Source organism: Ursus maritimus, unplaced genomic scaffold (genome assembly GCF_017311325.1).
Source record: "Ursus maritimus isolate PB19 unplaced genomic scaffold, ASM1731132v1 scaffold_19, whole genome shotgun sequence".
NCBI lineage: Eukaryota > Metazoa > Chordata > Mammalia > Carnivora > Ursidae > Ursus > Ursus maritimus.
This window is the reverse complement of record NW_024424341.1, coordinates 47,142,457-47,165,227: the sequence shown is the minus strand read 5'-3', so window position 1 is coordinate 47,165,227 and position 22,771 is coordinate 47,142,457. Positions and strand designations below refer to the sequence as shown.

Sequence of the window (22,771 nt, the reverse complement as noted above, 5' to 3'; positions counted from 1 at the left end):
GCAGCAGGCAGGACAGCAGAGGAGAGGCTGTCTGCAAGGAGCAGTGGGTGGGGGTTTTTCTTAAAAGGGGGAAGGTGAGGTGTTATGGGGACTTCGGGTCTTTTCCCGTTTCTGGTCTCTGTACCTGGTTGTCGGTAGCCCATTGGTTAGTTAGGGCCTATGGTCATGTTGAGATGGGTCCCCTGTTGGGCCTGTCTGGACTCAGCCTGGGGGTCCCGGGGGGCCCTTTCTCAGTTCCTTTGCTCAAGGCTTCTTACCTAAAAGCAGCCTCTGCAGAAACTGTAGGTGACTGAACTGTGTGTATATCCACTGTGTTTTCATAATTAGATTTGTATTCTGAATTCCTGTTTTCAGACCACAAGAAAACACCAGTGATGCTGTGTCCTTTGGTGTGCCTTAGGCACTAATGCCAATTTGTTTCTGTTCAGCGGATAACTTCTTTCATTGGCTTGCTGCTCTCTGCCAGGTTCCTCCCCTGTAACGTTCATATTGTCCCTCTCATCCCTTGTAAGGAACATAATACACTGAGCAATATGCAGAAACTATCACATTTCAGATGTAAACTTCAATCTTCTGAGTTTCTCTTGCTAGTAGTTTTTTTTTTTTCTCTTTTTTTTTAACATTTTCTTATTTGAGACAGACATGGAGCACATGCGTGAGGAAAGAGGGAAGAGGGAGAAGCAGATTCTCCACTGAGTGGGGAGCCCAACTCGCGGCTCAATCCCAGGAGACTGAGATCCTGACCTGAGCTGAAGGCAAACCTTTAGCCAACGGAGCCATCCAGGTGCCCCTTGGTTGTAGTTTCTGAGGAGAACAAAGTCAAAAGAAGTGTGGATAAAATTAGATTTCCTTCAACTTCAGATCCCTTTGATAAATGCCTGAGATAGGCAGAGTATGACATTCCTCAGGGAATTCACAACCTCCTCAATGTTAATGTTTTTTGGAAGCAAAGAGCAGCCTTAGCTTGACAATAGCCAGACCTTCAGGATCCTGAAAATCCTCTCTAACATATGAAAATCCCTTTGGAAACTTCCTCTATCTAACACCCAAATGTATGTTGGCCATCATCCTACAAGTATATGGCTCACTGATAAATATCTGAAGGGTCTCATGACAGAGGTATTACCAGACCTTAAGTGACCTCATCATCACACCAGCTAGGCCCTCAGGGTCCTGGAAACACGCTTCCAAATTCCTTAGAGATTTGTGTTATCCCTCACCTCCTCCCCACTTGAAAGGTTATAATCCGTCACTGCTCACAACTTCAGTGTAGCTCTTTGCACCCTCCGGTCCCCTCCCCGGGCTTTAAGACCAAATTTTTTGCACCACAGATACCTCAGCAATTCATTCCTCATCATTCAATCCAGAACCCCAACATTTCACATCAAAAACATTTCAAGAATTCTTTCTTGACCAGTGGCTCCTCTCCCACATCCCGACAAGGAGGGCTCTCCGCTCTGTGTAGTTCATATAGTTGACTTCTGTGAGAGAAAGTTCTCAGTCAGCCCTCTGTCGCATAGGTTTTTCTTCTACTCCACACTCATGTCACGGAGAAGGAAAGGTCGGGTTTGGTTCCAGTAATGACACTCCCTCTTTCATCTTAGGAACTGTTGTGAACTCTGTCAATGGCCACTTGGTGACGGTGGTATGTCTTGCAGGGACTGCTGACATTTGGGGACGTGGCCATAGAATTCTCCCAGGAGGAGTGGGGATGCCTGAGCCACACGCAGCGGGAACTGTACAGGGACGTGATGCTGGAGAACTACGGACACCTCCTGTTCTTGGGTGAGGATGACTCCTTCCAGATGTCCCAAGCCACACTCGGGGTTTTCTTCCTTCCTGTGAAGACTGTCTCTTGGAAGATTCCTCTTTGAATGCCTGGAATTCAGATCCAGGTAGAAAGGGAAACAAGTAGGGTTCTGTAGATGTACAGAAAAATCTTCATGATGTGTTCTTTTCAGCCTTAGCTTCCCCTTCCTGAAGGGAACAGCATCACTTCTGTAGCTGAGTGGCAGTTCTAAACATTGAGTGCCGTAGCACGGGACTGCCCACATCTTAAACTGAAATTTCCACTTCTTATTACGTCTGCTACTTGGAAGTGGAGGTCAGGACGTGAGCATCAGAAATGCCTCCTGTGTGTTCTACCGGGAAAGTTCGGCAGCAGCCTTTGAGAAACCATTTTCTAGATGCTGCAGTGTCCTCTCTTCTCTACTGAACACAATCCTGACGGAACGTTAGAATCTGTAGCAATAGTTGTTTTCCCTTTGCCTCGTAAACAGGCTTCATTCTCTCAAAGCCAGACCTGATCATGTTTTTGGAGCAAGAGAAGCAGCTCTGGGATGTGAAGAGAAAGGAGACCCGAGCCTTCCATCCGGGTAGGTGGGACTGAATGAGGCAGATGGAGGAGGGGAGGTCCAAGTCTGAAGGAGGAAGATAGACCTTAAGCAGTGGTTCAAGTAGCTGTCCTTGAATGAAAATCAGTTGGAGACGCCCAGTTTTATTTCTCTCTCTCACAGAGAGACATTTGCTATCCAACATTATCAAGCTTGTACATTCTCTAGGGATTCTCCTTCAGCTCCAGTGATGGTCCATCACATGCACAGGGAGGGCCAGGAGACTCTCCTTGGAGTGGGAGGTCCTCCTTAATCTGATTGCTTCTCCATTGCTGTGAGGGCCCTGGGGAAATCTCCCTATTTCTGTGCTAAGCCCTGTGTAAATTCTGTTTTTCATCACGGGAGAAGTAGGTCAAGATAGTTGTATGCTCATTGGGGTTTGGTGCAGAAATTCCTACAACACTAGAGACAGATTTCTAATGTTTTCAGTGTATGCTTTCCCATGTTATGGAGGCTTTAATCTTAACCTTATAAAATTGAGACTCAGTAACTTCATCAAATAACAAAGCAGTCCCTAAAATGAGGAACTGTACAATTGTATTTCTCTTCAAAAATTCATTTTTTTTTCCGGATTAACTAATACAGAAGTTTCCACTCTATGAGCTCCATTTCTCAGTGGTGAAATAATGTAATGTCTCTGTTTGTTTCTAGAGTTCCTACATAAATAATGCTGTTGGGGAACTAGCACGTTTAGAGACTCAGAACTCGTAGCCTTTAATAAAGTCTCAGTCATTACCTTATTTTTTAGTAATTGCATCATTTTATAATTCTGTCTTCTAGGAAGTTCTTGTGACGTTGCCATGTGTATTTTCTAATTAGTTATAGATGAGATTTAGCTCTGCACTTTTTAGGTCAAAAGTTCTGATATGACATGGGCATGTGCTTTCTAAGAAGTGAGTTAGATAATTAGTAAAATTCCCATATATATCTTTTAATGATTTTTTTTTATTTGAGCGAGACAGAGAATGAGCAGGGGAAGGGCAGAAGGAGAGGGAGAAGCAGACACCCTGCTGAGCGGGGATCCCAATGTGGGGCTGGATCCCAGCAGCCTGAGATCATGACCTGAGCCGAAGGCAGACACTTAGGTGATTAAGCCACCTAGGACCCCACATCCCTGTATTTGAAAAATCCTTTTGTTCAGTAATGTAATTTTACTTCTTGGGAAATTCATCATTAGGTTTTTCTTCTACTTTCCTCAGAATGTATCAGAATTTAATCCCAAATGTTAATTCATGTACAGCGTCAGCATATCTTACAGTTTTCATGGTTTTTGTTTATTTAGAAATGAAGATGTTTCCTCTGCTTTAAAGAATGGATTATGGCTTTAGATTCTGTGTAGGAGGAGGAATATATTAATAATGTAATACGTTTCTTTCAAGCTTTTTAAGTGTTCATAAAATTTTCATTTACAGCTTTTTATGATCAATTTTATTGACTGTTCTTTACAATTTTATGGTCAATGAAGACATGCCAATCTAATGCTTGTTTTTCATGGGTACATGGACACAGTTTAAAATTATAGTTATATGGAAGTTTTTCTTCTATGTACTACATCAGTCTTTTTCTTGGGTTAAATTTTGTCTTTCTCTGGGTCTTTGCACAACATTAGTTAGTTGTGGATTCGGTTTTACCTGCGTATTTTTTACAGGACGAGAATTTTCAACTCAGTACATTTCAAGACCATGTGAGTATAACTCAAGAAAGAATGAGCTTTTGCTTTTTGTCAATAAAATTATGTGTGTGTTTGTCTTGTATTTGTATTATCACACATACACACTCTGAGTCCTGCTGGTTATTTTTCTCCTTGGTTAGTGGTCAGTGACTGTTGTACTATACCTAGGTGAGTTGTCATAAACATAGAATTAATTTCATCATGTATTTGTTGGTGGGTTTTTATTCTCTTTGCATGAGAGAAAGACTTTCTTGAATTCAAAATAATTTTGAAACATTTTATACCTCTGTATCATGTTTTCATATTACATTTTATCTTCAGTTGTTGTGTTACACCCATGATATGCCTTGGTACCTTTCTCATTAACTTTTGTGTCTTCTGTATTTTCACTGTGGTTACCTTACAGATTCCTTAGAACAACTTAGAGGTAAAACAAACAGTTAAAATTCATATTGTCCATCACACACAAAACTCTTCTTCCTGTCTCCACCCCTGCACCCACTTTGTTTCCGAGATCACAAATTCTGTCTTTTATGTTGTGTACCTTATTACCTACATTGATGATTTTTATACTTTCTGTAAAACAAAATTCTGTAGCAGAAGTAAACGAGACTGGTATCTAATCCCAGCACTACAGGTTTGTATAATTGTCTAAATATTTATGTTTAGCAGAGAGCTTTATGCTCTCGTGTGGTTTCAGTTACTGTTTAGACTCCTTTTATTTCATCTAGAAAGTGTTCCTTTAATGTGTCTTCTTCATTTGTACTCGCCTGGGGGTGCTATGTTCTCCTAACTGAATTCTGGTTCCATCTAAAAGGTAATTTGGTCCATTTTTTGTCTGCATGGGGGTGCAGTGTCCTAGTGGTTCTTATTTCTCCATTTGGTTGCTGTCCTAGGATGGGTATTAATTTGGTATGTGTGTGAGTATAGTAAGTGGGATGTCTTATTTTACGTCTTTTAGTTGTGTCTTTCGATAACACCCTAGGCATGTTGGCAAAGAAGATTCTTTGCATAGAGTGATATGGGAAGATGTGGAAGGAGTGGCCCTGAGTATTTATACTTAACGAATGACCGGGAAGGTGTAGGGGGCTAGTGAGGGGCAGGAAGGATGTTATGATGGATACTGGGACAGTTATAATGAAATCCTACTGCCAGAAGAGATGAAGGATATAAATCGTTTGGGGGAAAACCCCCTCTAAGTCATTTATATTTGCAGAATGCTGTCTTTGAATGCAAGGACCCAAATCCACTTTTTGAAACATAAATCTTGGGGTGCTTGGATTGCTCAGTCATTAAGCGTCTGCCTTAAGCTCAGGTCATGATCCCAGGGTCCTATCGAGCCCCGCTTCAGGCTTCCTGCTCCCTAAGCCTGCTTCTCCCTCTGTCTGCCATTCCCCCTGCTTCTGTTCTCTCTTTCTCTCTGTGTCAAATTAATAAATAAAAATAAAATCTTTTTTAAAAAACCAATAAATTTTTCTGAAAGGACATCTAGAAATCTTGGGGAGTCGCCTATTCTGTAGTGAAAGTAATCCTTCAAAGCATTTCAAATCTATGATTGGATTAATTATTCAGGGAAATATTTCCGAAAGTTCGATATTTGAAAATGAAGATAAAAATTCTAAATGTGAAAGATTTGGGAAGTTCTGTTCAGAAGGTTCATTATTTTCCCACCAACGTATAATCATCATCCTTCTTGTTCTAAAGCCTCTAATTTTGATACACACAGGAGGGTCTTTATTGAAACGTCACTATCCAGTAGTTATCACATAATACTTCCTGTGGAGCAAGGTTTTACGTGTTCTGTACTCTAGTGAGGACTCTGTCTTCCTTAATTGCAGAGGTCTCTCTAATGGAGAGAGAACTACCAATGCAGTTATTCTGTGAAAAATGTTAACCAAGGGTAAAATTCCAGTAGACATCAGAGAACTGTATCCGGAGAACCGGGGTAAAGGTAGTCAGTGTGGGGGTCTTAGGAAGCTCAGCTCTCACTGAACATCATTGTGTCCTCCCTGGAGAGAAGACTAGAATGTGTGAGTAACTGTGGCAAAGCTTTTAACTTGTGTTCGAAACGCAGTCACCAGCAGAGATTTTATAATAGGAAGAAATGTATATAAACTGTGCCCAAGCCCTTAAGTACCACTCGGAACTTAGCAAGCTACGGTAAGACCTGTTGGGAGAAGTCTGGCAGATGTAACATAAAATGAGACCAAGCCTGTAAGCAGAACGGTCAACTCTGTGAACGGCAGAGGGTGCGTAGTGGAGAGAGCCCCTAACTGTAAAGAGCGAGGCAAGGCATTTAATTCCTAATCAAAGCTAGTCCTCATGAGATGATACATCCGGTTGAGATGCCTTGCAATTGTCAAGAACGTTGGCACAGTCTTTTCCTGGAACTGTACCCTTACTGAACCTCACAGAGAGCATACTGGGTAGAAACCCTAGAAACGGAAAATGGATGCAAGACCTTTGTTTTTAATACGCACGTCAGAAAAAAAGTCTTTATAAAAGGCTGAAACAGAAAGGACGTAAACAATGGGTAAACTGTAATGGAAAGCAAATCTAAATAACATCAGAGAATTCACAACAGAAAATAAATCAAAGCTACTTTTCAGATATGATCTTTTTTTAAGATTTTATTTATTTGAGGGACATCGGAGTGGCTCAGTCTGTTAAGCATCTGCCTTTGGCTCAGGTCATGATCCCAGGGTCCTGGGATCGAGCCCCACATCGGGCTCCTTGCTCGGTGGGGTGCCTGCTGCTCCCCCTGCCTCCTTCTCCTTTGCTTGTACTCTCTCTCCTCCCCGACAAATAAATAAAATCTTAAAATAAAAGATTTTATTTATTTGAGAGAGAGCATGAGCAGGGGAGGGGCAGGGGGAGAGGGAGAAACAGACAACACCCCCCTCCCCCCAGCCCAGAGCCTGATGTGTCGCTGGGCTGGATCCCAGGACCCTAAGATCATGACCTGAGCCGGCACTTAACCGACTGAGCCACCCAGGCGCCCCTCAGACAGGATCTTCCTCAGAGTATTTCTTATAGAGAGAAAACAACTAGATCCATTTGCATTTTAGCTGTGGATAATGTAGGCATGAGAGTTGCCAACCCCTCCACAGTTGAAAATCTCTGCATATCTTTGGAGTCCCCCAAACTGAAAGCCATACCTACATTAGCATGGAAGGAGCCTGTTGCTGACCACAAGCCTTACCTACAACATTAAAGTCAGTCATCCCATTCGTATGTGGTCTGTGGTATATACCATATCTTTATAATGAAGTAATTTGAGGAAATATTCAGGCGTCATAATGAAGAGAAAACACATGTACAGTAGTGCCCTGTATTTATGAAAACAAACTCAGCTGTGTGTAAGTGGACCCTTCTGATCAAAAGCATGTTATTCCGTGGTTAACTCTATTTATTAATGTACCTGAAAGGATCCAGGGGGAGATGGGTATCTAGCGAGGGATAATTATTTTCAGTGTGTTTCTTTTTTTCTTTTGACTGCCTTTGGGATTTTGTACATGCAAATGGATGTCAAAAGAAAGCCAGAGTAGCAAAACTTGTATCAGATAAACTAGCTTTTTTCTTTTGGTGTTGTGTTTATCCCGTGTTGGTATCAGGGTAACGCTGACCTCCTAGAATGGTTTTGAGTGTATTCCTTCCTCTCTTTCAGTATTTGTAAGATTTTTTTTTTATTGCTGAGATTTTGATAAAGATTGTCATGAATGATTTTTTTAAATGTTAGTTTTTTTTTCTTGTATTGAACCATGGCTCACCATCTAATGGCCAGGGGTTCTACTAAGCAACTAATTAAACAAAGTCACTAGTTTGGAGACATGGTTTAGGGAGAAAGGGAGCATAAGGAGTATCGGGAGTACCGTGCTCTGGAGGGCAGGAGCCCTGGTTGCGGAGTAGGTGGCATGACAGAGGAGCACTCAGGGGAATGCATAAGCAGAAGGTTTCCCCAAAGCCATTGGCTTGGAAAAGGAGAGGGGCTGAATTTCTCGAGTTCTCGTAACTAGCACGTCTTAAAGCCTGGAGTTGTAGTGGTCAGCAGGTTTGGATGAGCCAGAGCCAAGAGGGCAGTGTGTGTGCTCCTGGAGAGAAGACAGGCGAACAGCCTGGGGGCAGACACCATGGAAACAGCCATCTGAAGAACACCTGGGCCACACCGTGGGGTTTCACTAGCCTAGGAGCCCTTTTCTGAGAGGAGACATTCAGTGACATGTGTCTCCAAGAACACAGGAGTTGGATGGTACCCTTTCCCTCTCCTCCTTGGCATAAACACAGAGCCCCACTCAGTGAGGACACGGGCTGTCTGCCTTTCTTACACCAAGCCCCACCCCCCAACCGTGATCTGTTAGGACTGCCCTTCTCCGTGAGGTTTGCCTCATGCAAGTCTTAATAACTTGTCTATTTTTAGGAATTACCTGGGTTTCTCTTCTAAGTTACCTGATTTGTTAGTATATAATGGTTTATGTAGTTAAAGCATTGCCACTTTTACTTATTTTGTTTTTTAAAATGAGCATTACTTTCAATGTTCTGTTAGTGTTAATCTGGTATCTATTTTATTTATTTCAGAATTTTTTTTTTAAGATTTTATTTATTTATTTGACAGTGAGAGACAGAGAGGGAACACAAGCAGGGGGAGTTGGAGAGGGAGAAGCAGGCTCCCCGCCGAGCAGGGAGCCTGATACGGGGCTCGATCCCAAGACGCTGGGATCATGACCTGAGCCGAAGGCAGACGCTTAATGACTGAGCCACCCAGGAACACTATTTCAGAATTTTCTGTGTTATTTCGTTCCTCTACCAAATTTCATCTAAGGGTCTTCCTTTTCTAGTTCTTCTGGTGGAAGCTGTTTATTCCAAAAATTTTTTTTTTTTTGTTAAAGATTTTATTTATTTATTTGACACAGAGAGAGAGACAGCCAGCGAGAGAGGGAACACAAGCAGGGGGAGTGGGAGAGGAAGAAGCAGGCTCCCATTGGAGAAGCCTGATGTGGGGCTCGATCCCAGAACGCTGGGATTATGCCCTGAGCCGAAGGCAGACGCTTAACGACTGAGCCACCCAGGCGCCCCCCAAAATTTTTCTTAACTCTGTATTGTATAATATTTAAAAAAATTGAAAATGGAAAGTCCAGTAGGGAAAAACTGGCAGAAATAAATAATACAAACAATAACCAAAAAACCAGTGAAAAAATTAAAATAAAATGTCTTACGGAATTCTATAACCATGTCATTTGTGAAGAGAGATAATTTTACTGTTTCTTTTTCAATTTGGATTCCTTCTGTGTATTTTTAGTTGCATAATTGTTCTCATTAGAATATCCAGTACTATGTTCAAAGGCAGTGGTGCGGTCACTTCTTTACCTTGTTTCTGTTCATAGAGGAGAAGCTTGCAGTCTTTTACTATTGAATATGTTGGATTTCAGCTTTTCATACATGCATGGCCTTCAGTAGGTTGAGGGGTTTCCTTCTCTCTCTACTCTGTTTTTCACATGACATGTCCAATATGCCCATATTGGTATTCTGTCTCACTTAATATGATCCTGTCATTTTTGATCCTCATTCCGTTAATGTGGGCTCTTCCCTTTATGGTTTTGCATATGTGGGAACACCCATAATTCCAGGGTGATTTCCCCCTTGATTACCTTGCAAAATGGGGAAATGTGCTTGATGCATTTTGTTCTATTTTATTGTGGACTTTGAGTGAATATTCCCCACAGGTTGTGGTCTGTAACCTTCTTTACTTGTCGTGTCTTCCTCTGGCTCGGATAACCTGGTAATGCTGGTACCCCAGAGACAGTGTCTTGCTAATTTCTGTCATCTTCACTCCTTGGATATGTTTGAGGAGATTTGAAGTACTTTCTCCTTAAGTGTCCATTTGAATATTCATTGAATTCATCTGGCACACATCTTTCTTTGTTAAGATTTTTTTTTGTTTGTTTTTAAAGATTTTATTTATTTCTTTGACAGAGAGAGAGAGAGAGAGAGGGAGAGACAGCCAGAGAGAGAGGGAACACAAGCAGTGGGAGTGGGAGTGGGAGTGGAAGAGGCAGGATCCCAGCAGAGCAGGGAACCTGATGCAGGGCTTGATCCCAAGACCCTGGGATCAGGCCCTGAGCCAAAGGCAGATGCCTAATGACCGAGGCACCCAGGCAGCTCTGTTTTTCTTTTTTTTTTTTTAATGCCTCCTTCATTTCTGTTTCGTGGTTGTAAATGAGTTGTGATTTTTTTATATTTCTGACTGGTGGAGTCTAAATTGTTACACCTTTTTTGAAATTTATACTCATCTTTTGGTATCAATTTGTGGGCACTGATTATCCATCGTTGCCTCTTATAATTACTTTTATTCCTATGGTCAGTTATACTGTGTCTGCTTTAATTTTTCACCCTTGTTTTAGTTGGTCTTTTCTCTTTTATTCTTAATTAATTTAGTTAGTGGGCTGCCAGTGTTGTTCTTTCCTGACAAACAACTATTCCGATTGTCGATATGTTCCTATTTTTACTATATCCTGTTTTGATCATTTCACCTTTCTGTTTAAATATCCATCGTTCTACTTATTTTGGGCTCATGTGACACTTTTCCTGATTATTAGAGATACAGGAAAGTGATTTGTGCTGCACCATGACAATACCAAAGAATTATTTATTAGGATATGTGGTCAGTACGTTGTATGCAATGTTATGTGTCCATGGAGATGTCATGTCCTAATGATTCCTTCTCAGGCATCTTTCTGACATTGTCTGAATGACTTGAAGCATCTATATTAGAAGTCATCAATATGTTCATCTGAAAGTAATAACTGTAATCATTTTACTTTTATTTGATATCTTTCAGCTATATCTTCACATGACACCCAGAGTTCCCTGCTAATGCCAAGCATAGAAGGTTCTTCCCAAAAAGTATCAATGTATAGATATAAAAATAGTGCTGTTGAGATTTTACCCTTAAGTACAGACTGGGACAATGATGGGGACAGTGCACGACATCATAGATTTCCTGGAGGACAGACCCAAATCAAGATAACTGCCCTTCATAAGAATCTCACTGTCCCAAACGGTGAAGGATATAAAACATTGTGGAAAACCTCCCTTTTTAAGTCAGCTATTTCTGCAAAGCAGTGTGTTTCTGTAAGCAAAAGCTCTAACCAGATATTCAAAGATAACTATTTGTGGATAGACAGTTTGGAAAATCTGGAAAGTTACCTTGTCCATGCTGAAAATGATTATTTGAACCATTTTGAGAAGAGGATTGGCTTGACCTTCCGATCAAAGATTTCTGATAATCAGAGATTGAGAAATGAAGAAAGTACTAAGTGGGGTCCATATGAGAGGTGCTTCACTGAGGGGTCGACCCCACAGAATTACCAGAGCCCTTTCAATGGAGACAGAAGTGCTCAATGCAGTGACTCTGAGAAAACATTTAACCAGGGCTCCAGTGTTCATAGATGTGTGAGGACTGGGTTTCCAGAGAACCATTATGAATGTCATAAACCTGGGGAAGGCTTTACTAAAACCTGTAACCTTGTTATACATAAGAGTCTCCCTTTGGGAGAGAATCCTCATGAGTATAATGAATGTGGGAAAGCTCTTAACCAGTCCTCCAGTGTTGGTGATGATCAGAGAATTCATGAGGGAAGAAACCCATTGAGCTGTAATAAACCAGAGACAGTATTTAGTCAATCATCAAGACTAAATATAAATAAGATCATCCCCAGGGGAGAGAAAACTTACATTTTTAAGGAATGTGGTAAATCCTTTGACTGCCACGTATCACTATCTCAGCATCAGGGAATTCATACTGGAGAGGAAATATATAAATGTGAAGAATGTGGTAAAACTTTTAAGGACTGTTCATCACTAAAGAGACATAGGCAAATCCATACTGGAGAGAAATCTCACCAGTGTAAAGAATGTGGCAAGTCCTTTAAGTGGCTCTCAAAGCTTAGTAATCATCAGAGAATTCATATTGGAGAGAAACCTTACAAATGTCAAGAATGTGGCAAGACCTTTAACCAAAGCTCCAGGCTTACTCAACATCACCAAATTCATACTGGAGAGAAACCTTACAAATGTCAAGAATGTGGGAAGGCCTTTAACCACCACAAAACCCTCATTCAACATCACAGAATTCATACTGTAGAGAAACCTTACAAATGTCAAGAGTGTGGCAAGGCCTTTAAATGGCCCTCGGACCTTACTCAACATCAGAGAATTCATACTGGAGAGAAACCTTACAAATGTCAAGAATGTGGCAAGGCCTTTAACCAAAGCTCCAAGCTTACTCAACATCACCGAATTCATACTGGAGAGAAACCCTACAAATGTCAAGAATGTGGCAAGGCCTTTATCCACCACAAAACCCTCATTCAGCATCACAGTATTCATACTGGAGAGAAACCTTACAAATGTAATGAATGTGGCAAGGACTTTAACTGGCCCTCAGTCCTTACTCAACATCAGAGAATTCATACTGGAGAGAAACCTTACAAATGTCAAGAATGTGGCAAGGCCTTTAAATGGCCCTCGGACCTTACTCAACATCACCGAATTCATACAGGAGAGAAACCTTACAAATGTCAAGAATGTGGCAAGGCCTTTAACCAAAGCTCCAAGCTTACTCAACATCGCCGAATTCATACTGGAGAGAAACCTTACAAATGTCAAGAATGTGGCAAGGCCTTTAACCAAAGCTCCAAGCTTACTCAACATCGCCGAATTCATACTGGAGAGAAACCTTACAAATGTCAAGAATGTGGGAAGGCCTTTAACCACCACAAAACCCTCATTCAACATCACAGAATTCATACTGGAGAGAAACCTTACAAATGTAAAGAATGTGGCAAGGTCTTAAGTAGGCATTTAAGTCTTACTCGACATCAGAGAATTCATACAGGAGAGAAACCTTACAAATGTCAAGAATGTGGCAAGGCCTTTAGGAGGCGCTCAACCCTTAGTCAGCACAGTAGAACTCATACTGGAGAGAGACCTTACAAGTGTCAAGAATGTGGTAAGGCCTTTTGCAGCAACTCAGTCCTTACTAAACATCACAGAATTCATACGAGGTAGAAACCTTACCAATGTAAGGAATGTGAGAAAACACTTAAGCACTGCTCACCCCTCATGCCTTAGCAGAGATTGCATACAGGAGAGTCACTATACAAATGTAAAGAATGTGTACAACCTCTCACCGGAAGTGTCAACATCATAGTTACCATGTAGGAGCAAAACTGTACCTTTTCTGGAATTCAGTCCTTCCTCAATATCACAAAATGCGTACTAGATTCAAACCCTTGGAACATAATGTGGAAAGACCTTCATTTTACTACACACTAGAGCAAATACCAGAGAGTGCGTTAAAGTAGGTAAATTGAAAGATATGAATGTTTAGAAAACTATTTAATTGAACATCAAATGCCAATAAATGTTACAGAAATCAAGTAAAAGGAATACATTATTCACTATTCAGACATGACTCTGTATGAAATAGTTCTTATAAGGAAAAGTCAAACTTGAACACTTAGAAAATGTATATGCCATTATATTTCAACAGTTTTAGTGGACCATTGTACATATATATAATTAATTTCAATGTGTGGTTTCTTTATTTCTTACATCAGCCCTATTTGATATTTGTGACTAACAATATTAATGTATTTTACTCTGAAATCACTTAAGAAAATTATTGTTTGTGTAAGACCATGAGGCTGATTGTTGCTACATCAATGATACTAGACACCTCGCCACATTCGGTGGGACTCCTGTATCCCTAATTTTCCATGGAATATGAAGGACGGTATAATATATAACGTACGAAGTCAATCTCAATGGAGATGCTACTTATGGTTATAACATTGATGTAAGTTACCATGAAATCTGTGTTCAGAACACATACTTCTCTATATATCAAAACTAGAGAACTTCCTCCGATTAGAAATACAAGGTTTTACTAATTGTTCTTTAAGGAAAAAGTGGTGGCAGTTTAGTAAACTACCCATGTATCTTCATAAGTGCAGTCCTTAGAGAGTATGACTTGATGTGGTTGAAAGGAAGAAATCCTGACAGATAACTGAAAGAGGAGAGCTAACTCTTTCCTACAATGCCGTGCAGTTGTACATACACATGTCCTAAGAATGACCTCAGTCTTGAAGTGGATGGAAATCAGTACTCCCACATTCTTCTAACAACTTGAATGCTTTTTCACGTGTGTATTCTGTATTTTGAATGGTGATAATAGACTGGATTTGAAATGCATAACTTAGTCTTTGTGTGAACTTAATACATTTTCTTTTTTTTTAAATATTTATTTTGTTAGTCACCACACAGTACATCCCCAGTTCTTGATGCAATGTTCCATGATTCATTACTTGCATATAACATCCAGTGCACCATGCAATATGTGCCCTCTTAATACCCATCACCAGCCTTAATACATTTTCATTAATAAAACTTACTGGTTTTTAATGTATTGACATGGATGCGTAATGAATAATGTGTATCCTACCTCCAGTGTTAACCTCTCTTATTTAAGGTTGTAGGTGACTTTTTGAATCAATCACCTATTTGGTAATGGAGTAGAATAATATACCTAGGAATCCATTTGCTCTGGTCTGAGGTTTAAGTGATGTGTGATTATTTTTGCCTAGTCTGTCATGATTTTCTCCTCTTTGTGAATACCAGGATGTTAGTACAGGTATATTACAGAGGTATGTCATGTGGAGGTATTGTTGAAGTCTTAGCTGACATATTCCATCATCCTGCTGCTTGGCATCATTCTGTGTAGCCACTACTTTCACAGGGGCCTTGCACTGACAGGAGTCCTTCTCACTGTGCATTCCCGAGACAAAGTGCTACAGTCACAAGTTAAGGGAACTTCTGATACGACATCTGCAATCCATCCTTGTGAGCCACCATCTCTCCTTTCCCCCTATGCTTTCCCTCCCCTGTCCCTTAGAGAAGACCCCCACAGAGCTTCCCTAAACCTGTTGTAGTTGGAATGGCATGTTCTGGACTTAGCCTTGGGACTCTAAAGCACTGCACCGTGGCCCCAAATTAACGTATGTGCCCCACTTCGTACACTGAGGTGTTGTTTTGATGTGTCTGTGAAGTACACATGCGCATATGACCACGCTGCGTGTGTAATAGATACCCCCTAAGAAAGAGACATCTATCCCAAGAGGAGTGGTATGGTAGCCCAGGTAAGAGGTAGAAAATATCTAAGATGAAGAACGAGCATGTGGAGGAGGACAACTGTCCCAAGTTGCCCAACTGACTCCCTGGATGTAGGAGAAGAACTACTTGTTTCGTGTCCTAGTTGTCTCCACATCTCCAGTTGTATTTTCCTCATTTTGGTTTCCAGCTCCATAGGCACCACAACCATTCTTTTTTGCCCATGTTGTGGAGACAGTGTCCTCAGTAAAAGCTTTACTGTGATTAGAGAGCTGGAAGGCCAGTGGGTATGTATTCGGATATTGAGCATGGGGATGTGGGATGTGAATCTATGTAAACTTTGATGAAGGCAGCGTCCTTAGAAAGAGACCTATTAAAAGGAAATGTAAAGAAGTCTTTGCAATGTGGGGAGGGACCCAGACGTGGCTCCTTTTAGTGACTGCAAAGGCAGAGACAGCTCTTGGTGGTGTCCTCTGATGAATACATGTCATGGGGAAAACGAACTGGCAAATGTGGGTTTCTCGGGACTAGGGAAGTCCTGCTTTATCTTGAAGATTTGATTGATCTCCTGTGTCTTACTGAGGACTAACGCTGTTGGATGTCAGTGATGACTGTATTTTCCCAGGCCTAGGTCAGTGACAGGGATGGAGGAGGGTACTGGATGATGCAGCCATTTGAGCATAGCTCTAAAGTGTCACCTGGTATCATGGAGATGAAGAAGCCTTCTGGACCGTGCCATAGACTGGATCGGCAAGTGTGTGCTGTGGTTGCCCCCAAGCACTCGTGTCCCAGGTAGGTAACCCCAGGCAAGGTAAGATGCACTGTAGTTGGGTGACCTTTCAGGGAAGGTGCTTTGCTGCTGTGCGGGACCTTCCTCCCTTTCCTCAGTGCTGTAACGTGTATAGTCCCAGGCTCTGGCTCTTTGCATGGCTCGGAGTTGTTGGAGGAGCAATTCAGCAGTGAGAGGCAGTGAGCATTTCTGCTTCAAACAGTACATCCCATGTTCATTGACTCCGCAATGAATAAGGAAGATCGTATATGTGTGTGTGTGTGTGTGTGTTTTGTTTTTTTTTTTTGAAAGTAATATGTATCACCCTACCAGGAATTAAATCTTGCCTTTTACAACAACATGAATGGAGCTAGGAAGTATTTTGCTATGTGAAATAAGGCAGAGAAAGACAAGCATCATATGATTTCACTCATTTGGAATTCAAAAAACAAAACGAATGAGCAACAGGTAAAAAAGAAAGGGAGAGGCAAACCAAGAAACAGACTCTTAACTTTCGAGAACAACTCAATGGTAGCCAGACTGGAGTTTGCTAGGTGGATGCATTAAATAAGTGATGGGAGTTAAGCACTGGCCCTGTGATGAGCACAGAGTGTTATATGGAATTGTACAATCACTATTATACAGCTTAAACAAATATTACTGTGTATGTTAACTAAGTAGAATGTAAAGAAAAACCTTAGGAAAGTATCGTGTTTTATAGATCTAAGAAATTTTTTGTTTTAGATTGCCTAACTTGCAGCCGTTGCACAAAACACACCTTGGCAAAGAAATGGAAACATTTATCTTTTCTCCCTTCCTGATTCTCCCAAATTCAGAAACTCTCAGAGTGACCTAACTCCAGAGACTGAACTGCCTCCAACTTCATACTTGGCAAGGGCAAAAGGCAATCAATCTTTTAGCCCAACCCCCAGGATCCTATAAGTTTCCTTTAACATACAAAAACTCCTTTGGAAACTTCCTTTATCTCTCCCCTCCCAAGACACATGTTGGCAATCATTCTCCAAACATATGACCCACTGATATACATCTGAAGGGTCTCATGACTGAGTTTTTACTAAACAGTAATAAATGGCCCTTCCTAACAATAGCTAGCCCCCTCAAGGTCCTGGAAACCTTGTTTCCTGAATACCTGGGACGCTTAACCTATCTCCAACAACTTTCCAACTAAAAGTAGATAATGGGACACTCCTCTTGACCCCCGTGCAGCTCTTTCTGCCCACAGGTCCTGTCCTCCTCCTTTTATAAAACCACATTTTTGCACCAAAGACCTCTCAAGAATTCTTTCTTTGCCATCAGTTTTGTACTCTGATGTCTTTCCTAAATCATCTATTGAGAAGAGAGTTGATACCAGAAATTAACTTTTTAGATCATAAAGGGTTGACTGCAAGGAGTGGTAAGCCATTGTTTGACATACATTTCCTCCTATTTCCTGTGAATATAAACCTGCTGTTTCGAAATTCTAAATCCCTACCTCCCTATGTCACAGTGGCAAGTAAGCTTCAGTCACCTGTCGTTGTGCCTCATGTCTTTCAGTTTCCCATAATTAAGATTTTCATTTATCTCATTAAACTGTCTCACATCATTTTAATTGTCCACTGACCAAAGGATTGAGAATGGAGCAAGAAAGACAAGTTTTCCTCTCCTAACATTCATTTCTCTTGTATGAACTGACCTCCATGCTTCAGACCCAAAATATAATGTGATGACAGAGTTGGGGATAAAGAGGAACAGTATTGCTTTGCCAGCAAAGGAGGCCACAGCGGGTCAGGGCCTTCAAAACTGCAAGCCCACCCAGAGCCAGGGGGTGGGCTTTCTTAGGGAAATGCAGGATCTAGCCGGTTTCCATAGGCATTGTGTCTGTGCTATCAGCCCTGTTCCATCAAGTTGTCATGATGGAATCAGGTTCCTGAAACAAAGGGCTGAGAATGGAAGAGGGGCGGTTTGCATAGGGGAGGTCTGGAGGGGAGAGGGAAAATGTTACTTCGTTTGAAATGGAGTCTCCCTGAAGCATTAATGCAGCCATTTTCTTTGTTGTTCAACTTTACGCTTTTACGTGGTTTCCATTTCAGTCACCAGGACAACTATGGGAAGACCGCTTCATATTTTACAGTGAGAAACCACTCAATATTTTCTAGAATGGGTAAAATAATGAAAAAGGATAAAACACCAAATTTCAGGGAGAATGTTGAGGTATTAGAATTCTCATATATTGCTGGCAGTATGGTAAAATTGCATTCAGTTTCGAAAACTTTTGCGGTTACTTAGGAAAATAAACGTTTACCTTCTGATGGGGAGCATTTTGTCACTCTAAAGTGTGTCTCTGGCCTGAAGATCATAATAGGCTATTATTTTAAATTAAGGGCAGATAAAGGAAAAGCTCTGAAACTGAGGAAGTTTCCCTTTGTGAGAGACATTTGCATTTATAAGGGAAAGCTCCATTTGTGAGGGTGTCTTCCTCTGTGTAGCAGAAAGAGGGAGAATAAGTCAATCTCCAGAAATTCTGATCAGTGAAGAGGACGTGGATCTCAATGTGGCCACAACCACAGCCTTGGTCACTGTCCTTTGCCTGGTCAGCTCCCCAAATGCTTCCCAACAGGATCGCGTGTGGAGTTTCAAAAAGGATCCTATCTGGCGGCTCCCCCTCAGATTCTGTCCATTGGTTTGGGCGAAAACAACAGTGTTGTGTTAATGAAGGGCTCTAGGTGATTCCCGAGCCAGGGGTTAGCACGAGGGCTTCAGGTTATTTTATGAGAGTTGAGAGCGGGCTTTGGTTCTGGGAGAGGTAACAGGGTCTCTGCTACGTGAGTCTGGGAGGGTCAGGTCCACGCAGGACATGGTTCTATGCTGTAGCTGAATTTGTGGGCACCTGTGGGAGGGGAGCACCCCCCTCCCCCCCGCTGCCACCCACCCGGAAAGCAGTTAAGGAAAAGTCAGAGGTTGGTCTCCAAGTAGGAGGTCAGAGTTTCTGACTAGCTCCTGACACAAAGGAGTAGGAAGTTGGGTATTTTCTGCATTTCAGGTTCATACCTTCAGGGAAGCAGTTTTCAGGTAAAGAGGCTCTGTTGGGGGCTTTAAGGGCATTTTCTCCTGATGCTGCTGTGATTTCTCCACAAATATCTTGTGAGAAAGAAATCTAGAGGTCGCGGTGAAAGAAGAAATGGCCAGTTCTCAGGTAAGCCTGGTGTCCCAGGACAGGCTGTGTCATGTTTTTTCCTTAGACTCCTTGCCTTTAGAAATTGCAAATGTTGATTCCTCTAGTTCTGAAGTTTCTCCCTTATGTTTTCAGTTATATTTAAGATCTTTTCAGAAATGATACTCAAGGTCAGGTCTTTAGAACACTTTTCCCTGTATCCCAGAGCCTTCTCTCCTGTGTCTCCAAACATTTCTCACTTAGGTCCCATCGAGAGGCTTTACCAGCTCTGTGTAGACCAGGGTAAAAAAAATGAAGAAATAAACTCGAAGGATTTGAGGTCCGGAATAACTTTGAAAGTTCTCTGAAAGAGAAGTTGGGGAGGGGGGTGCTTAAGACTTGGTCTTTAGAATGTGAAAACAGATACTCTATTTAAAACACACTAGAGTGGGTACTGGGGGGCTCAGTCAGTTAATCCTGAGACTGTTGCTTTCAGCTCAGGTCATGATCTCAGGGTCCTAGAACGGAGCTCTTCCTTTGCCTCCATGCTCAGAGGGGAGTCAGCTTGAGACTTTCTCCTTCTCCCTCTCCCCATCCCCTGTACTAATATGTAAATGAATCTTTAAATTAAATATATGAGCTATTACACGGAAACCGTGGTGTCTCAATGTGGTGTCTCTGCCGGTCAGATGGGGGCGCCAAACGTGGGTCCTTGATGGGGTGGAAGTCAAGTAGGATTGGGAAGAATTCACCTGAGGCAGAACCACGTTGTTAGAAGTTGACTGGATCCACTGCGAGAGAGCGGCAGGCAGGACCGCAGAGGAGAGGCTGTCTGCGGGGAGCAGTGGGTGGGGTGGGGGCTGTGTTTAAAAGGGGAAGGTGAGGGGTTATGGGGACTTAAGGAATTTTCCCTTTTCTAGTCTCTGTTCCTGGTTGTCGGTAGCCCATTGGTTAGTTAGGGCCTATGGTCATGTTGAGGTGGGTCCCCTGATGGGCTTGTCTGGACTCAGCCCTGGGGGTCACTGGGGCCCTTTCTCCATTCCTTTGCTCAGGCTGCTTGCCTAAAAGCAGCTTCTGCAGAAACTGTAGGTGATTGAACTGTGTATATACCCACTGTGTTTTCATAATTAGATTTATATTCTGAATTCCTGTTTTCAGACCACAAGGAAACACCGCTGTTGACGTGTCCTTTGGTGTGCCTTAGGCACTGAGATCAGTTTGTTTCCATACACCTGACGTAACTGCTTTTATTGGCTTGGTGCTCCTTGCTAGATTCCTCCCCCCAAATGTTCATATTTTCCCTCTTATTTGTAGGGAACTTGGATGCACTGAGCGATATGCAGAGACCACCACAGTTCAACTGGAAACTTCTTTGTTCTGAGTTTTTCTTGTAGTTTTCTTTTTTCTTTTTTTTAAGATTTATTATTTGAGGGAGAGAGACAGAGTACCTGGATGGTGGTGGAGGGGGACAAGGGGAAGTAGACTCCCCACTGAGCGGGGAGCACAATGTGGGGCTCAATCCCAGGACCCTGGAAACAGGACCTGAGCTGATGAAGGCAGATGCTTAACCAAGTGCCCTTGCTTGTAGTTTCTGAGGAGAACAAAGTCAAAAGAAGTGTGGATAAAATAAAGTTTCCTTCAAATTGCAGCCCTTTGATAAATATTTGAGACAGACTATGACATTCCTCGCGGAATTCAGAACTGCCTTAATGTTAATGTTTTATTAGAGGGGAAAAACAACGTTAGCTTGACAATAACCAGAGCTCTGGATTCTGTTAAGTCTTCTTTAGCATAAGAAAATCCTCTTGGGGGGCGCCTGGGTGGCTCAGTCATTAAGCGTCTGCCTTCAGCTCAGGGCTCTGCCTTCAGCTCAGGGCGTGATCCCGGCGTTATGGGATCGAGCCCCACATCAGGCTCCTCCTATATGAGCCTGCTTCTTCCTCTCCCACTCCCCCTGCTTGTGTTCCCTCTCTCGCTGGCTGTCTCTCTGTCAAATAAATAAATAAAATCTTAAAAAAAAAATGAAATGATTTAAAAAAAAAAAAGAAAAAGAAAATCCTCTTAGAACCTCCTTTATCTGTCCCCCAAATATCTGTTGGCCATCATCCTCCACGCATATCACCCACTGATAGATACCTGAAGGTTTTTTTTTTTTTTTAAGATTTTATTCATTTATTTGAGGGAGAGAGAATGAGAGAGAGCATGAGAGGGGGGAGGGTCAGAGGGAGAAGCAGACTCCCTGCTGAGCAGGGAGCCAGATGCGGGACTCAGTCCTGGGACTCCAGGATCATGACCTGAGCTGAAGGCAGTTGCTTAACGAACTGAGCCACCCAGGTGGCCCCCGGATGGGTATTATGACTGAGGTTTTCCTTAACTGTAGTAAATTACCTTATCATGCCAGCTAGGCCCTCAAGGTCCAGGGAACCTTGCTTTCAAATTCCTGAGAGTTTGTCGCTTTTTCTAACCTATTTGTAAGGATAGAATGAGTTACTGCTCATAACCCCAGTGCAGCTCTTTCTACCCCTGGGTTCTGTGCCTGTGTTTCAGTAAGACCGCATTTTTTGCACCAAAGACATCTCAAGAATTCGTTCTTCATCATTCACTCCTGAACCCCAACACTTCACATCAGAAACATCTCAAGAATTCTTTCTTGACCAGTGGCTCCTCTCCCACATCCCAACAGGTTGCACTGGACAAGGAGGGCTCTCCCCGTTGTGTCGTTGATATAGTTGACTTGTGGGAGTGGAAGTTCTCAGTCAGCCAGCCCTCCGTCCCATCGGTTTTTCTTTACTCCACACTCATGTCACGGAGAAGGAAGGGTCAGGGTTGGGTCTAGCTGGTGACATTAACTCCTTCTATCATCTTAGGGACCATTGTGAACTCCGCCAGTGGCCACTTGGTGACGGTGGTATTTCTTGCAGGGACTGCTGACATTCGGGGACGTGGCCATAGAATTCTCCCAGGAGGAGTGGCGATGCCTGAGCCGCACGCAGCGGGAACTGTACAGGGACGTGATGCTGGAGAACTACGGACACCTCCTGTTCTTGGGTGAGGATGACTCCTTCCAGATGTCCCAAGCCACACTCGGGGTTTCGTTCTTCCTGTGAAGACTTTCTCTTGGAAGATTCCTCTTTGAGTGACTGGAATTCAGATCCAGACAGAAGGGGAAATAAGTAGGGGTTTGTAGATGCAGAGAAACATCTTCATGATGTTTCCTTTCCAGCTTTAGCTTCCCCTTCCTGAAGGGAACAGCATCACTTCTGTAGCTGAGTGGCAGTTCTAAACATTGAGTGCCGTAGCATGGGACTGCCCACATCTTTTTTTTTTTCCTAAGATTTTATTTATTTCAGAGAGAGCGAGAGAGAGCATGAGCGCCGTGAGGGGCAGAAGGAGAAGCATACTCCCCTTTTAGCAGGGTGCCTGATGCAGGGCTCAATCTTGGGACTCGGGGATCATGACCTGAGCTGAAGGCGGATCCTTAACCGACTGAGCCACCCAGGTGCCCTGGTACTGCCCACATCTCAAGTTTACATTTCCACTCCTTATTATTGTGTCTACTACTTGGAAGTGAAGGTCAGAATGTGAATATAGGATATCCCTTCTGCCCCTTCTAAAGGGGC

The 22,771-nt window shown here is 42.4% G+C and overlaps 2 protein-coding genes across 2 annotated transcripts in view; both read left to right on the top strand.

The window, feature by feature from the left end:
* The window catches only part of LOC103672920 (zinc finger protein 420-like), a 17,687-nt gene extending 2,787 nt beyond the window's left edge, over nucleotides 1-14,900 (top strand). Inside the window, 4 exon segments of the mRNA XM_040632997.1 lie at nucleotides 1,659-1,785; nucleotides 2,280-2,375; nucleotides 2,918-2,922; nucleotides 11,956-14,900. Coding sequence (XP_040488931.1) covers nucleotides 1,659-1,785; nucleotides 2,280-2,375; nucleotides 2,918-2,922; nucleotides 11,956-13,284 — 1,557 coding nt within the window. The 3' untranslated portion in view covers nucleotides 13,285-14,900.
* Nucleotides 14,901-15,937: 1,037 nt separating this feature from the next.
* LOC103672919 (zinc finger protein 85-like) overlaps nucleotides 15,938-22,771 on the top strand; it is a 31,543-nt gene continuing 24,709 nt past the window's right edge. The window contains exons 1-4 of the mRNA XM_008701622.2: nucleotides 15,938-16,023; nucleotides 18,091-18,161; nucleotides 18,487-18,590; nucleotides 22,073-22,199. Of these exons, the coding sequence (XP_008699844.2) occupies nucleotides 15,938-16,023; nucleotides 18,091-18,161; nucleotides 18,487-18,590; nucleotides 22,073-22,199 (388 nt within the window). The remainder of the gene's footprint in view (nucleotides 16,024-18,090; nucleotides 18,162-18,486; nucleotides 18,591-22,072; nucleotides 22,200-22,771) is intronic.